At 38.6% G+C, this 13,760-nt stretch overlaps 1 protein-coding gene across 2 annotated transcripts in view; it reads left to right on the top strand.

Annotated features, from left to right (window-relative positions):
* The first annotated feature begins 977 nt into the window (after positions 1-977).
* The window catches only part of LOC127528851 (uncharacterized), a 676,472-nt gene continuing 663,689 nt past the window's right edge, over positions 978-13,760 (top strand). The window contains exon 1 of one of the 2 annotated variants that reach the window (XM_051930150.1): positions 978-3,314. In XM_051930150.1, the coding sequence (XP_051786110.1) occupies positions 1,337-2,209 (873 nt within the window). In that variant the 5' untranslated portion in view covers positions 978-1,336 and the 3' untranslated portion in view covers positions 2,210-3,314. The remainder of the gene's footprint in view (positions 3,315-13,760) is intronic. The other variant, XM_051930149.1, reaches the window with a different exon arrangement.

The following is a 13,760-nucleotide window of genomic DNA, read 5'->3' as shown; positions in this document are numbered from 1 at the left end:
CAAACATTCAATCAATCGTGTGTCAACAACAGAGATTGAGGATATGTTGCTGCAGCAGTATAACACAGATTTTCCAGAGCGCAGATGTGAAGAAAAGGAGGAAATGTCACAGGAAGACATCAAGTTCATGCACATAGCCTCAGAATCTGCGAGACTAGTAGGTGGCCATTCTTGTTTAAATTTGCCTTTGAAGGATGAAACACTGAAAATAATAATGCCAAACAATCGCTGTATTGCTGAACAGCGTGCTATTGGACTCAAAAGAAAGCTGAGCAAAAATTCAGGTTTCCACGGAGACTATAACGCCTTCATGAAAGACATTATAGACAAGGGTTACGCTGTCAAGGTACCCAAAGAAAACCTAAATTGCAATGAAGGTAGAGTGTGGTACATCCCACATCACGGTGTGCATCATCCAAAGAAAAGTAAAATTCGAGTGGTCTTTGACTGCACTGCCACCTACCAGGGAATCTCACTTAATGAGCAATTATTAAAAGGCCCCGACCTAACTAACACACTCATTGGCGTCCTTACAAGATTCAGAAAGGAGCCAGTAGCATTAATGGCAGACATTAAGTCAATGCTCTACCAAGTTAAAGTACCAGATAAAGACACTGATCTTTTACGTTTTTTATGGTGGCCTGAAGGTAATCTAAGTAAAGACCTTGAAGAATTCAAAATGACAGTACATCTTTTTGGTGCTACTTCTTCACCCAGTTGTGCTTCTTACGCTTTGCGTAGAACAGCCGAAGATGCCAGAGATACATTTCCTGAGGAAGCTGTTAACACCGTTCTCAATAACTTCTACATGGATGACTGTTTAAGGTCAGTAACAACAGAAGAACAAGCTATAAAGCTGGCAAAGGACCTCCAAGCTCTATGCCTAAAAGGAGGATTTCAGTTGACTAAGTGGGAGAGTAACAACAGAGACGTTTTATTGTCTATTCCTGAAGAAGACAGAGGTCATGAACAAAAGGACTTAGACTTGACCCACAGTCACCTTCCTACAGAGCGTGCACTGGGTGTCCAGTGGTGCACAGAAACAGACAGTTTCAAATTTCAGATTAAGTTACAAAACAAGCCCGCTACAAGGCATGGTATTCTGTCTGTTGTTAGCTCAGTTTATGATCCACTTGGTTTTTTGGCACCTGCCCTACTGCCAGCAAAACTTATTCTAAGAAACTTATGCAAAGAGAAATTTGGGTGGGATGAAGAAGTAGAGGTCAAACACATTCAGAAATGGAAAAAATGGATGGACGATTTGCAGTTACTTACAGGATATTAAGTGAACAGATGCTTCAAACCTACAGGGTTTGGAACCATAAAGACAGCACAAATGCACCATTTTGCAGATGCTAGTGAAGATGGATATGGCACTGTCACTTACCTTGTTTTAACCAACAAAGAGGGCAAAAAGCATTGTTCATTCCTGATGGGCAAGTTAAGAGTTGCACCGTTGAAACAGATCACGATTCCAAGATTGGAGCTGACAGCAGCCGTTGTGGCAGTTAAAATGGACAAAATGTTTAAAGGAGAGCTTCAAATGCCCTTAGAAGAATCTACATTTTGGACTGACAGCACCATGGTGCTAAAATACATTTCAAATGAAAGCACTCGGTTCAAGACCTTTGTTGCCAACAGAATCTCTGTGATCAGAGATCATTCACAGCCTTCACAGTGGAGGTATGTCACATCTGCCCTTAACCCGGCTGATCAAGCATCCAGAGGGCTAAGCATAGAAAACTTTCTCAAAAGCACTACATGGTCACAAGGTCCAACTTTCTTATTAAAGCCTGAAAGGGAGTGGCCAAAAAGACCAGATCAACCGAACGATTCACTCCTTGAAGATGATCCAGAAGTTAAATCTTGTACAGTTAACATGACAAAAATAGAGGAAGCAACTGAACCCATTAACAAACTAATCACCTATTTTTCAGATTGGCATCGCCTGAAGAAAGCAGTGGCTTGGTTCCTCAAGTTTAAAGACTTAATGCTGAGCTTAAGAAATGAAAGAAAAACATTCCAACTAGAAGTCAGTCAAACTAAAGGGAATCCAGAAGAACAAAAATCACTCATCGCAAAGCACATGAAAAGGTATAAACTGACTCTAAAAACAAGTCCAATTTCTCTAGACGACTTAGTTAAAGCTGAAACAGAGCTTATCCGCCTGAGTCAACAGCAAGAATTTCCAGTAGAATTAAAGTTTTAAAGAAAAAGACTTGTGCTAAAAAAAACAGTCAAATGTATAAACTTGACCCGATCATTCAAGATGGAATACTAAGAGTTGGAGGAAGACTCGGCAAAGCTGCGATGCCCGAAGAAGCTAAACATCCTGCAATTCTACACAAGCATTCACGTGTTGCTTCTCTCATATTGCAACACATTCATAAACGAATTGGACATTGTGGGCGCAACTATGTGCTCGCACAGCTACGCCAAAAATACTGGATACCTCAAGCAAATTCATCTATAAGAAAAATAATTTCAAAGTGCACAACGTGCAGAAGATACAATGCGAAAGTAGGTGAGCAAAAAATGGCAGATTTGCCAGAAGATCGTCTAGCACCAAACCAACCACCGTTTACAAATGTTGGAGTGGATTATTTTGGCCCCTTCCTAGTCAAAAGAGGAAGAAGCCTAGTCAAGAGGTACGGAGTAATCTTCACATGTTTAACAACCAGAGCTGCGCACATAGAGATCGCACATAGCTTAGACACAGATTCTTGTATCCAAGCCATACTCCAATTTACAGATAGAAGAGGACAAGTTAAAATCATGCGCTCAGACAATGGAACAAATTTTGTTGGAGCAGAAAGAGAGCTACGAGAAACTATTAAAAAAATTAGCTACGCTATGATGCAAGAACAAATCAAATGGATTTTCAATCCACTATCAGCTTCTCATCAAGGTGGAGTGTGGGAAAGACAAATCAGAAGCATAAGAAAGATCTTAAATTCAACACTAAATCAACAAACACTCGATGATGAAAACCTTCCTACAATGATGTGTAAAGTGGAATCAATACTCAATAACAGACCCCTTACAAAGACATCAGATGACCCAAATGATTTGGAACCACTCACACCCAATCACTTGTTGTTACTGAAGACAAAACCTGAAATACCACCCAAATTCGTTTCAGAAAATGAACCATACCCAAGAAGATGCTGGAAATAAATTCAATACATGGCTGATTTGTTTTGGAAAAGATGGACTAAAGAGTATTTGCCAATACTTCAAGAATGTCAAAAATTTTTTAAATGTTTGTTTGCAGTGTTATTGCTAATGATTTGAAAAGAATAGTTAATATAAAAGTAACTGGCTCATATTGAAGTAAAGTATAGTAATTGCCTCTGCTCCTGCATAGCCAATTAGGGGCTGGAAATGTAAGAGCCAATCATAGAAAGTTAAAGTTTTAAGTTAAACTCATATTTATGTTCACTTTATTTGAATAGAATATAATTTCTTCCATAGTCATAGACAATGGTATAGTCTTTTCCCCCTATAAGTTTGTAAGAGATAGAATCTTCTTGCTATAACTGAGAAATAGTGTGTTAATAAGCTTTAGTTGTGTTTAAAGTAGGTCCCAGTAAACAGGGACTTGAAAGATCCATTTTTAAGTTAGAAATGGGATAAGCATACAGTTTTCTGACCGTTTTGAAATGGTTCAGAAATTATAAGTGATTAGTAACGATTTAAGATGTAACAAGATTAAGCTTTGAACTGAATTTTTTATTATAAATTTTTTCCTTTTTTTTTGCTATTTTAATTTTCTTTTTTGTGTGAACTGTTTTACTTAAAAATTTAACTAAACTTTCAAAAAATGAAGATATTTTGTCTGTGGAATCATTTCTGCGCGTCTGGCCTTTGTTGAATCCCATTTTTTGAGTTAGAGCTGCAGAATTTTGGAAACTTTGGGAAAACGCAGCTACAACCAGATTGTCTTCATAAGCATGCTCCTACTCCCATCTTCAAAGGCCACTTTGGTACATAATCCTCTTTTTGAAAATGAAACTATAATCCTTTACCTTCTGGCTTTCTTTCATCCCCTCACCAGCTTTCACTAGTTGTCCAACACATTTAGTTTCCTCTCTTCCTTCCTGGTTAGTACCCATACTCCCTTTAAATGTGGCCAATTAGGAATGACTTCTTGTCTATATGCTACACCGATCCCTCTCTCACTTGGACAGAGGCAGTGGTGCTGTAAGAATTATGTTTCTAGACTTCTCTAGCGCCTTCAACACAATCCAACCTCTGCTCCTTAGGGACAAGCTGACAGAGATGGGATTAGATTCATACCTAGTGGCATGGATCGTGGACTATCTTAAAGACAGACCTCAGTATGTGTGTCTTGGGAACTGCACGTCTGACATTGTGGTCAGCAACACAGGAGTGCCACAAGGGACTGTACTTTCTCCGGTCCTGTTCAGCCTATATACATCGGACTTCCAATACAACTCGGAGTCCTGCCATGTGCAAAAGTTCGCTGATGACACTGCTATCGTGGGCTGCATCAGGAATGGGCTGGAGGAGGAGTATAGGGACCTAATCAATGACTTTGTTAAATGGTGCGACTCAAACCACCTACAACTGAACACCAGCAAAACCAAGGAGCTGGTGGTGGATTTTAGGAGGCCCAGACCCCTCATAGACTCCGTGATCATCAATGGTGACTGTGTGCAGATGGTGCAAACCTATAAATATCTGGGAGTGCAGCTGGATGATAAATTAGACTGGACTGCCAATACTGATGCTCTGTGCAAGAAAGGACAGAGCCGGCTATACTTCCTTAGAAGGCTGGCGTCCTTCAAAATCTGCAATAAGATGCTGCAGATGTTCTATCAGACAGTTGTGGCGAGCGCCCTCTTCTATGCGGTGGTGTGCTGGGGAGGCAGCATTAAGAGGAAAGACGCCTCACGCCTGGACAAACTGGTGAGGAAGGCAGGCTCTATTGTTGGCATGGAGCTGGACAGTTTAACATCTGTGGCAGAGCGAAGGGCGCTCAGCAGGCTCCTATCAATTATGGAGAATCCACTGCATCCACTAAACAGTGTCATCTCCAGACAGAAGAGCAGCTGTAACAATCAGACTACATGGCAATAACCCCTGGGAAAATTTGAAATTAAGGTCAAAGCTGTCTCAATTTTGGTTAAGACTACAAAATGACATCAAAAATTCAGAATCAATGTCTCCAAGACGGGACAATTAATTTTGTGAGCTGGAATGTTAAAGGCCTGAATCACGAATTAAAAAGAAAGTATTCTCTCACCTAACAAGTCTAAACGCTAAAATAGTATTATTAAACAAGGATCAGTGCCGGCTGCAAAAAGACTGGACTGGCCAAAGGTTCCATTCCAGCTTTACAAAAAAAAAACTAGGGGTGTGGGAATTCTCATACATAGAACAGTCTCATTTGTAGTATCGGATGTTGTATCTGATCCTGAAGGGAGATACATCATTGTTATGGGTAATTTATTTAATTGTAAAGTGATTTTGATAAATGTTTATGCACCCAATGTGGACAATAGGGAATTCATCCAAAATGTATTTGCATCCATTCCCAATGTGAACACTCATAAAATTATAATGGCTGCGGAATTTAAATCCAGACCTAGATAGGTCTCCTGCAACAGGGGCGATGACATCTAACATTGCAAAGACAATTACACAGTTTGTAACTGACAACAACTTATCAGACCCCTGGAGATTTCTAAACCCAAATTCAAGAACATATTCCTTCTATTCACCAGTGCATCATTGCTACTCATTCTTGCCTACGATTAAATCCTGCGCCGACATTTAGCGTCCAATCTTTGACTCCTGTTTAATGTAATATACTCACCCGCAAAGTCAAACATCCCAGAGATTTTATTATCCTTGGATGCAGAAAAAACATTTGATATGATTGAATGGAACTAACTTTTCACTACATTGGAGAAATTTGGGTTTGGCCTGAACATTTGTGCATGGATCAAACTACTGTATACCAATCCAGAAGCTTCAGTTTGTATTAACAACATTAATTCAGACTACTTTAAACTAGAACACGGTACCAGTCAATGATGCCCCTTGTCACCACTACTTTTTGCAATCGCCATTGAGCCACTGGCAGTTCACTTTTGAAATGCTTATGAGATAAAGGGGATTATCAGAGAAAGACCTGAGCAGAAAATTTCTCTATATGCAGATGATATGGTACTGTATATACCAGACCCACAAAATACTGTGCCTGCAGTCCTAACAGCACTAACAGAATTTCAAAAGATTTCTGATCTCAGAATTAATTTGACTAAAAGTGTAATCTTTCCAGTGAATTCTCAAGCTCACAATATTAGATTAGACACCTTCCCTTTTATCATCGCAGATCAGTTCAAATATCTAGGGGTAAACATCACAAGTAAACATAAAGCTCTTTATCAACAAAATTTCGCTGTCTGTATGGAAAAAATCAAGCAAGACTTGAATAGATGGTCAACCCTTCATCTCACTTTAGCTGGAAGAATTAACATTGTTAAGATGAATATCCTCCCTAAGCTTCTCTTTTTATTTCAAAATATTCCAATATACATCAATAAATCGTTCTTTAAGAAATTAGATTCAACCATAACCACATTTATTTGGAATTCAAAACATCCACGTATCCAAAGAGCGATGCTACAAAGGCAGAAGGTGGCATGGCTCTACCTAACTTTCAATTTTACTACTGGGCAGCAAACATTCAAAACCTGGACATTGAGACAAATAGATGAACATATGCAGGCTTGGTCTGCAATAGAAATAGAATCCTGGAGATCATCTTTATATTCCTTGCTTTGAGCCCCAATAAATGCAAATTATAGCCAATATACTATAATGACCCAATAGTGCTTCACTCACTCAGAATATGGAACCAATGTAGGAAGCATTTTAAGATAGAGAATCTTTTATTGATGGCACCTCTGCACAATAACCACCCTTTTTCAACCCTTGCAAACATATGCAGTTTTTAATGTCTGGAAAACATTTGGGATTAAATCACTTAGAGATCTGTACATAGACAACGTCTTTGCATTCTACGAACAATTGCATTCTAAATTTAACTTTCCAGCAACACGTTTCTTTCATTATCTTCAAATTAGAAACTTTGTTAAACAGAATCTGCCCAATTTTCCTCATCTCCCACCTCCCTCTATGCTGGAAAAAATATTCATCAGTTTCAAGGACTTAGACAGCATCTCTGCAATATATAAAACCATTTTACAGTCCCTCACTTTCAAAGATCCAAGAGGACAATGGGAAAAGGATCTCTCCCTCAACATATCAGTAAAGGAGTGAAAGGTAACAATGCAGAGAATTCACTTGAGCTCCATATGTGCAAAGCATACAATTATTCAACTCAAAATGATAAATCGAGCACATCTGTCTTGCTTAAAATTGTCCAAAATGTTTCAAGAGCAAGATCCAACCTGCGAACGCTGCAATCAAGTTCCAGCTTCATTGGGTCACATGTTTTGGGCCAGCACCAAATTAACATCATTTTGGACCAAGATTTTTAAATGCCTTTCAGACAGCCTTGGTGTCACAATCCTTCCTAATCCACTAACAGCTGTTTGGTGTACTTCCAGAAGGGCTTAAAGTGGAGAAGGACAAACAAACTGTGATTGCCTTTACTACACTATTGGCACGGAGACTTATCTTGCTCAAACTGAAGAATCCTAACTCTCCCCTTTTAAGTCAGTGGGTAACTGATGTTATATATTATTTGAAATTGGAAAAAATAAAATTCTCACTTAGAGGATCTGTGCAGAAAGTTTTCCAAACCTGGCAGGATCTAATCAATTTTTAGAGTAAGCTTTTAAAGCTTATTTCAATAAAATCAATTAAAAAAAAGGATTTAATTTAAATTATTAAAAAATAATAAATTAATAGAATAAACAACTACTCCAGTTATTTAACACCTTGTGCCCTCTTAAGCTCCTATAATACTCTTCCCTTGAATGTCTGCTGTGTGTTTTCTTTTTTGAAGATATTAAACTTTACTTTTTCCCTGTCCGTTTTCCTAACTTTAAACCACTTATTACTTTCTGCCGTACCTTGCCTCACTGAAACTAGTTTAGAATACAAATAACAAGTATATGTAAAAAGTAACTTTCCAAATACACTCAGCTACTTTTCCTCCTGTACAGGCCAAAAAAAAGCAAATAAAAACTTCTGAAAGGAAAAAAGCTTTAAACACTCCTATATGTATCCTTAGTGGCAACCAAATAACATTTATTAGAAGCAAAATTTGAATTTTAATTAAGTCTCACACAGAATTACCTCAACACAGTCCACAATTCATCTTCCAATTCAAACCATAAGGAGAACATCAGCATGTCTCAGTCTTCTTGGCTTCTTCTTCAATAGAGGAAGACATGTAAGTCAGTGAATGTAACCATCCAACAAAAGATGTTTTATTAGGCTGTGTGGTTTAAAGTTGGAGAAAAGTAAGAATGATGTGGAATAAAAACACATTAAACAAAATAATGCTGTGAACTATGTAAAGTCTCCCTCACCATTTTGGCACCGAGAGGCATCTTAACTGACCGATGGTGGCATTTTAGCTGAACAAAGCATGCCACCCTTCTCAGCTTTTCTTGGTCTCAGATATGCCACTTACTCCTCTGCTTCTTTTCTGATGAAGCTAAACCTGAGCTCGCAGCCAATGCTCCTGGCACCTGCATGGGACCCCCTCCTCACTTCACTCTTCTGTTTACTATATTGGGTAATGCTGATCTTGTATTCTACTGCAGGCAGTTTTTATTTGCTTAGCTGGTAAGTTCCAACACAAGCCCAAAGTAAGTGCTGCTCTGCACAGGCCATATACTGTATGTGACTATTACTGTAGCGTAACTGAGGTGATACAATATGAAACACACTTTAAAAATGGGTCTTTGTGAACATGGACAGTCATTGCGCACCATACGTAAAGCGTTTTGAATATTGATGAAAAGGTCCACTTTAAAAACATATGCACAACACCCATACCATTGCTGAATATTTACTGATTTATGTATTTTACTGCTATTTTATAATTATTTTCAGTTATATTGCTGCCCTCCTGCAAGTTTACTGGGGCCCCCTAGTGGCCTGCAGCCCCCCAGTTGAAAAGCACTTTATTAGTCAAAAATTAATCAACAATTCCCAGAATCACTGTTTACAGATAGCAAAATGTAACCTGCCTAAAATCTGTCTCATATTGACAATTCCATCTTTATTTTTGACTCTGGCCTACATTTGTCTTGTCATTTTTTGACATTTGATGCTATGAGGTTTCAGAAATAAGCTTACTTAAGGGGTTTTTTATAAGCAGGATCTAAAAAATGACTTTTTTGTTGTTTATCTAAAGTCTTCTTCTTCTTCTTCCACCTACTCTTGTTAGAAATCGTCACAGTGGATCATCTTTTTACATATCTTCCTGTCCTCTGCATCTTGATCTGTCACACCATCCACCTGCATGTCCTCTCTCACCACATCCATAAGCATCCTCTTAGGCACTCCTCTTTTCCTTTTACCTGGCAGTTACATCCTTAATATCCTTCTCCCAATCGACTCAGCATCTCTCCTCTGCACATATCCAAACCAATGCAATCTCGCTTCTCTGACTTTGTCTCCAAACTGTCCAACTTCAGCTGACCCTCTAATGTACTCATTTCTAATCCTGTCCATCCTTTCATACCCAATGTGAATCTTAACATCTTTAACTCTGCCACTTCCAGCTCTGCCTCCTGTCTTTTGGTCAGTGCCACCATCTCCAACCCATAGTTGGTCTCACTACCATTTTGTAGAACTTCCCTTTCACTCTTGCTGGTTCCCATCTGTCACAAATCACTCCTGACACTCTTCTCCACCAGCTCCACCCTGTCTGTTCTCTCTTCTTCACCTCTTTTCCACACTCCACATTACTCTGTACTGTTGATTCCAAGTATTTAAACTCATCCACCTCTGCCAACTCCATTTCCTGGATCCTCACCATTCCACTGACCTCCCTCTCATTCACACACATGTATTCTGTCTTGTTCCTATTGACCTTCATTCCTCTTGCTTCTAAACCATATCTCCACCTCTCCAGGGTCTCCTCAACCTACTCACTACTTTCACTACAGATCACAATGTCATTTGCAAGCATCCACAAACATCATAGACTCCTGTCTAATCTTGTTTGTCAACCTGTCCTTCACCACTGCAAATAAGAAAGGGCTCAGAGCCGATCCCTGATGTAATCCCACCTCTACCTTGAATGCATCCATTACTCCTACCGCAGACCTCACTACTGTCATGCTTCCCTTGTACATATCCTGTACATGTCCACTCTTACATACTTCTCTGCCACTTCCAACTTCCTTATACAATACCATAACTCCTCTCGAGGCACTTTGTCATATGATTTCTCTTCGTCCACAAAGACACAATGCAATTCCTTCTGTCCTTCTCTATACTTCTTCATCAAAATCCTCAGAGCAAACATTACATCTGTGATGCTCTTTTCTAGCATGAAACCATACTGCTGCTCGCTGATCATCACATTTCTTATTAACCTAGCTTACACTACTCTTTTTCATAACTTCATGCTATGGCTGATCAATTTTACCCCTCTGTAGTTACTACAGCTCTGCACACCCCCTTATTCTTAAAAATCGGTACTAGAACACATGCTCTCATTTTCCAAGATTGCATTAAACAATCTGGTTAAAAACTCCACTGCCATCTCTCCTAAACACCTTCATTCTCCCACAGGAATGCCATTTGGACTAACAGCCTTTCCATTCTTCATCCTTTTCATAGCTGTCCTTACTTCCTTCTTCCTAATCCATTGCACTTCCTAATTCACAACCTACACATCATCCTGACTTCTATCTCTCTTTCATTCTCTTCATTCATCAGCCTCTCAAAGTACTCTTTCCATCTGCTCAGCACACTCTCCTTGCTTGTGAGTATGTTTCCATCTTTATCTTTTATCACCCTAACCTACTGCACATCTTCCCAGCTTGGTTCCTCTGTTTAGCCAATTGGTACAGGTCCTTTTCTCTTTCTTTAGTGTCCAACCTCTCATACAACTCAAACACCTTTTCTTTAGCCTTTACCACCTCTGTTGTTTATCTGAAGTGGAATCTTTAATTGCAATAATAGGCTATTCAGACCATTCTGTTGATAAGTAGAAATAGGCAATATAACAATATAACCTCTTTTAACATATACAACTGTAAATTTTCTTGTCCTGCATATCTCAGAGAAAGTATTCATTTGCAACTTTTAGTACACACACGCCAATCAGAAGATTTTAAAATTATAGCATAACATTCTGAAACCCCCTTAATCCAATTCAGACTTGTGGGGAGCTGGAGCCTATCTTGGTAGTGCTGGGTTCAAGCCAGAAACTAGTCTTGCGGAGGGACCCAGTTCATTATGGGTTTCAGTCATGTATATAGCCACATAGTTTGGAAAGCAGGAGGAAAGGTAGAATAATCAGAGTAAACCCACACTGACAATGTTTTGCCTTGATAATCAAACCCAGATTTCTGGAGCTATGAAAAGGTCAAACTACCCACCTGTGCCACTGATCTTAAAATTTCAAAGATAATAAAACTAAACTTTGTGACAGAACCTTTAGTTAGAAAGCCTCCAGGCTCTGGAATAGTAGCCAAACTCTTGGCCTGAATGATCAGATTGGCTTTAGCCTTTCAATTTATGCCGTAAATTTTGTTTAATCACCAGCTTAAATTCACGTTATTTTTTTTTTTACTCTTGGCCACCACCATATTTCAAAATTGTTTGTGTACGTTGCAATAAACCCACAAGTTTTTAAAAAAAAAAAATGGTATTTTAAATACACAAGAGTGTCCTCTTTCTAATAAATCACAAGTTTCCATGTTGTATTCCCTCTTTCATTAGTAAAATATGCGTTATGCAAATGTATATTCCAAGGCAAGCAGTTCACTGAATTTCAGCAAATCTACTTTTATCAAAGATCCCACCTACATCGAGCAACATGCAATGAAAGGTTCATTACAATTGGATAACCGAGATTCAGAGCATTCCAATGATGTGTATTTGTCTATAATTCATATTACATGTCACAGCCTTGAGCAAAAAACAAGAATTAAATTAAGTGTGTGACAGCTTATCTTTACACACTTTTATTCACAAACTTCTGTCTGAGTACATAGTGATTGTTTAGCAAATGCACAAACAGTTTGTACTAATGTCTTCTTCTTCTTCTTCAAGAAAAAGTAAATATACAGCTAAAGAAGTCCTAGAAAAGTTACAGAATGCTACTAATATGGCAAATGAAGACCTACCAGAGTCAGATTCTGGTTAGAACTCTATTAATGATACATTTGCTAAAGGACCCAGGGCTACGCTTGATTTGTAAATAGTACTCATAATAAAACTTTGATGTGTCATAGGTCCAATTACTGTACCCAAAAGAAGTCTGCTGCACATTCTCCCTAAGTTAGTTTTCTGAGCAGTGCTCTTTCAGTTTTAATTTAGAGTACCGGCAATGTATTCATTGCAGTTTCATGTTGAGACACCTCCTTCAATCGAATTTGGTGATTACAACCGCATTAAAGAGTGACGGAATGTGGGTGCAGTCGGCATCATTACCTCCAATAACATTTCTGTTTTTTTTTTGTTTTTTTTTTTTTATATTCAGAGACAAATAATTCACATCCACCCACTCCTTTAACTCACTGACACAATTAAGGCAGCAATGGAGAAATGTCATTTAATCTGAAAGAAAGGTATAATTAGGTATTATCCACATTTGAGTGAAAAAAGTGTATGTTTTGTAATGATAGTTCTCAATGGGAGCATGTAAAGTGAAAACTTTAAAGGTTCAAGCGCTGAACCCTGTGGAACACAATATTTAACGTCTATGTAACGTCTATGTCTATGTATTCCTCCTACTAATTCTGTACGTACTGGTAACTGGACTTGAATGACAAAAATGAGCTGTTTGGGTGGATTGACAATCCATATTGGCCGCTATGTGAATGGTTTTTGTGTATGTGATTAGCTTTTTCCAGCCCCGTGCCCAGGACTGTCAGGGAAGGTGTCATTATTCCTGATGCAAAATGCAAGAAAAAAAGTAACAACAACAAAAAAAACAAATTAATGAAAACAAACTGACATGTAGTGGGGCAACTGCAACAGAAAGCAGGAGGAGATGGGTGAACTGCAGCAAAAAATAACAATTTGAAAAAATGTAAGTTTTCTCTGTGTCTAGTAGTAAGCAAAAATTATTTTAAGAACTCACAAAAAATGTTTTGGAAGTAAAGATTTGGTTGAGTAATTGTTGGTTCACATTGAGTGTGTATGTATATCTATATCTACATACAGTGATATATATATTGTGAGCTTGGGGGCTGATGGCATCCCTACAGGTTAAAAAAAAGACGCTGAAAGACTACCTTCACATTGCTCCCTTGCTGCTGAGGTTACTTGCGGCTGATCTATCGCATGATCCGTGCGGTACTTCGCAGATTTAAAAGTCCAAACAGCACCTCTCAGATTCGGATTGTTTTGTTTGCTTTTCTCTCTCTCAGACCTTCCTTGCTCCTGGTGCACACTTCTTTGAAGAAGAAGATATGTCTGCATTCTTTTAATTGTGAGACGGATTTGTCATCTCCATCTTGTCAAGGAGCACATTTAAACTTCTGAAAAAGAGACATGTTTGTTTGCAGTATTTGAATAAAGTTCCTGTCTCTACCATCTTCTGTGTTTCTGTGCAAATCTGTGAC

This window comes from Erpetoichthys calabaricus, chromosome 7 (assembly GCF_900747795.2).
Source record: "Erpetoichthys calabaricus chromosome 7, fErpCal1.3, whole genome shotgun sequence".
Lineage (NCBI taxonomy): Eukaryota > Metazoa > Chordata > Cladistia > Polypteriformes > Polypteridae > Erpetoichthys > Erpetoichthys calabaricus.
Note: the sequence above shows the minus strand (reverse complement) of the source record. Positions and strands in the feature narration are given on the sequence as shown.